At 32.1% G+C, this 2829-nt stretch overlaps 1 protein-coding gene across 1 annotated transcript; it reads right to left on the minus strand.

The window, feature by feature from the left end:
* Positions 1 to 408: 408 nt before the first annotated feature.
* Positions 409 to 2629, minus strand: LOC112742021 (uncharacterized protein At1g66480). The gene is made up of 2 exons (XM_025791235.3): positions 1612 to 2629; positions 409 to 753 (listed from the first exon to the last, which is right to left on the minus strand). Exons 1-2 carry the CDS (start codon positions 2281 to 2283, stop codon positions 691 to 693), a joined length of 735 nt encoding a protein of 244 aa, XP_025647020.1. The 5' UTR covers positions 2284 to 2629; the 3' UTR covers positions 409 to 690.
* Positions 2630 to 2829: the final 200 nt, after the last annotated feature.

Raw genomic sequence — 2829 nt, forward strand, 5'->3', positions numbered from 1 at the left:
TTCGTTCTGTATCTTTTCATTCTTTGAATCTGTATCCGAACATCTCCTTTGTGTACTACTTATAGTGGTTAGATTCTTTCTATCTATCACTCTATGTCGAATCCTTGAAACACCAAAAAGTATACATTATAATTATGCTAGGTAATCAATAACTTTTTTGAACAACATGAAAAATCACTAATTAAATTAAAACACACTATACTTCTAAATTATCCACCTAAATCTTAATATTATAATACCTATCCGCACACCTAGTAAAATGAACATCCGATATATTCATTGTTCACATTGTTTAATATTTTCATTGTCTACCTATAATTTTTCTATAATTTAATATCAATAATTCAATATGAAATTTTTTTATACTACTAGTGCAGAGAAATTAATTAAACAAGAAGCAAAAGAAAATGTAAGAAAAGCTTAACCATCATCATATGGTTCAAAATATTCAGAATGTGCTATATATGTTACATAAACAAGGTGTAAATCCCCTGTACCATTCTAAGAGTTATGCTATTTATACGACAGACATAAGTATACCATAATAACAAAGGGAAGCAAAAATTAATCAGATTTGCAACAATCTGCTATAGTATAAATAACATGACTCTTATTAATAACATGACAAAGGCTAAGTGTATGGATTTATGGCTAATGTATATATATATGATCCTTTTTTGTGTTTCATTACTATGATGCAACAGCTATTTGAATCCCTCCTTCGCTAATTGGCATAAAACTCACCTTCCTCTTCTGCAAAGTTTTAAAGTCAAGTGCAAATAACTTATGTTAGTTAGTTACAATTATTGTGAGATCAGAGATACAGTTAATTTAATAAGTATTAATTATAATTAAGTAATTACTGTGCATGATTACAATTATTATGTGCTGCAATATTTTGTATGCTAAACCAACAATCGTTAGAGGACAAAGCATTAAACATTTCAAATCTCAGTGGTGATGTTGGATCGGACAAGGAAACATAATTTCACATGATAATGAATGAATATGAATATGCATACACTCCTTCACCACGTAATCTCTTATCCAAACTATACAAATTAAAGACAGATCATATCAAGAAACACACACACATTAATTCTGCATAGACTCGCATATTATCCAATAATTTTAAACTATCAACTATTTAACATAAAGTTAATTGTAGATGAGTTTTTTTATCTATTAATTAATCCCTAAACTTATTTTAATTGAAACATTTGGTGAGAAAAAAAAAACCTACTTCTCACATATTTCATCATTAGAAAAAGGAAAAAAGAAGAAAAAGATCATCGGCCCACCGATTTTACAAAGAAACAAAAATAATAAGGAATATTTGCACAGAATTTTTATATATATATAAATTAGAAAGCTATAAAATAACTATCAATATCAAAAAGAAGAAATATGACACCAAGTGATTTAGACTATTTTAGTGCAATACTTTTTTCCCCAGCAAATCCCAATTAAAAGAGATTATACTTGATGCTTGAACAAAACAAAATTAAACAATCTAAGATAGATTCAATAAATAACTAATAAAATCAACTAAAAAACATGACAAAAATTGAAACAACCCATGATATATGATGATCATGAAAAAAAACATACCTGACGAGATGCCTTCATGCCACTTTTCCTTTGAACTTGTTGATCCAACAACTCCATCATTTTCTTACCATTGTTATTATTCTCCTCAATTATCTCGCCACTACTATTATTACTGCCACTACTACTACCACCACCATAACTCTCTCTTCCACCATTTTTATACAAACTCATAATCTTCTCAGCGGCTTCAGCCTCATCCTTACAACCTTGAATCAACTTCTCCACCTCAGCCCTTGGAACCCTCATCTTAACCCTAACCCCACCACCATTCTTATTACTACCGTTACTACTACCATCACTATCGTTACCAATGTTCTTGTCCTTTTGTTTAAGGATTGAGAGGTCGGAAGCCGACCTCCGAGTTAGCATGAGGCTCTCAAGTCTGTCCTTGGCGCTCATATTAATGGCCGACCGAACCCTTCTGGGTTGGGTGGTAGAGTTCTTGGTGGGAAGCTCTACAAGAAAATAAAGCCTCCCTGGTACTAAATCCTTGTTCGGCTCCAAGGGTTTGGCCCTTGTGCCGTAGTGCTTCACGTTCTCCGATTCAAGAAGGACAAGGCCAGGGTGGTTCTTAAGGACTTCCCCAGCTTTCACCGGAGTCTTTAACTTAAATGTCTCACCGTCGATCTTCATCACCTTCGTCGTCTTCTTCATGCCAAAAGCGTTACCCATGTTTAATTAACTAACTAAATTTTGTTATTCTTTTGTTTTGTGAGAGAACTCGAAAGTGAGACACTAAGCCTCACGCCCAACAGATCTTTGATTTAAAAGGTTGATAATTAAAATTAAAATTGAAAAACTATGTTTTCGGTAACTAGTAATCCTCACAAGTCACAAACCACCAAAGATCTAATTAGGTTGTGGAGCTCACATGTGAAATTGTGGGCACCAAAGATCTTATAGATGCGAATTCTGGGTCGTTGGTCAATAAAAGAATGCAAGCTTGTATTGTATTGACATGTTATGTTATGTAAATAAATAAATAATTAAGGTACGAAACTGAAAAAAACATTGAAGTACGTAAACTTTCTCTTTCACAAGCTAGCAAAAGAGAGAAAAATATTATTATTATTATTATTATTATTATTATTATTATTATTATTATTATTATATAACCAACGACTATAATTGTCTGTTGAATTGAAGGACCCCTTGTATGTGATGGATGATGACCTTGTCTACGCTTTTTGTTCATTATTTTCTACAACCGTGCTTCAA

Source organism: Arachis hypogaea, chromosome 14, assembly GCF_003086295.3.
Source record: "Arachis hypogaea cultivar Tifrunner chromosome 14, arahy.Tifrunner.gnm2.J5K5, whole genome shotgun sequence".
Lineage (NCBI taxonomy): Eukaryota > Viridiplantae > Streptophyta > Magnoliopsida > Fabales > Fabaceae > Arachis > Arachis hypogaea.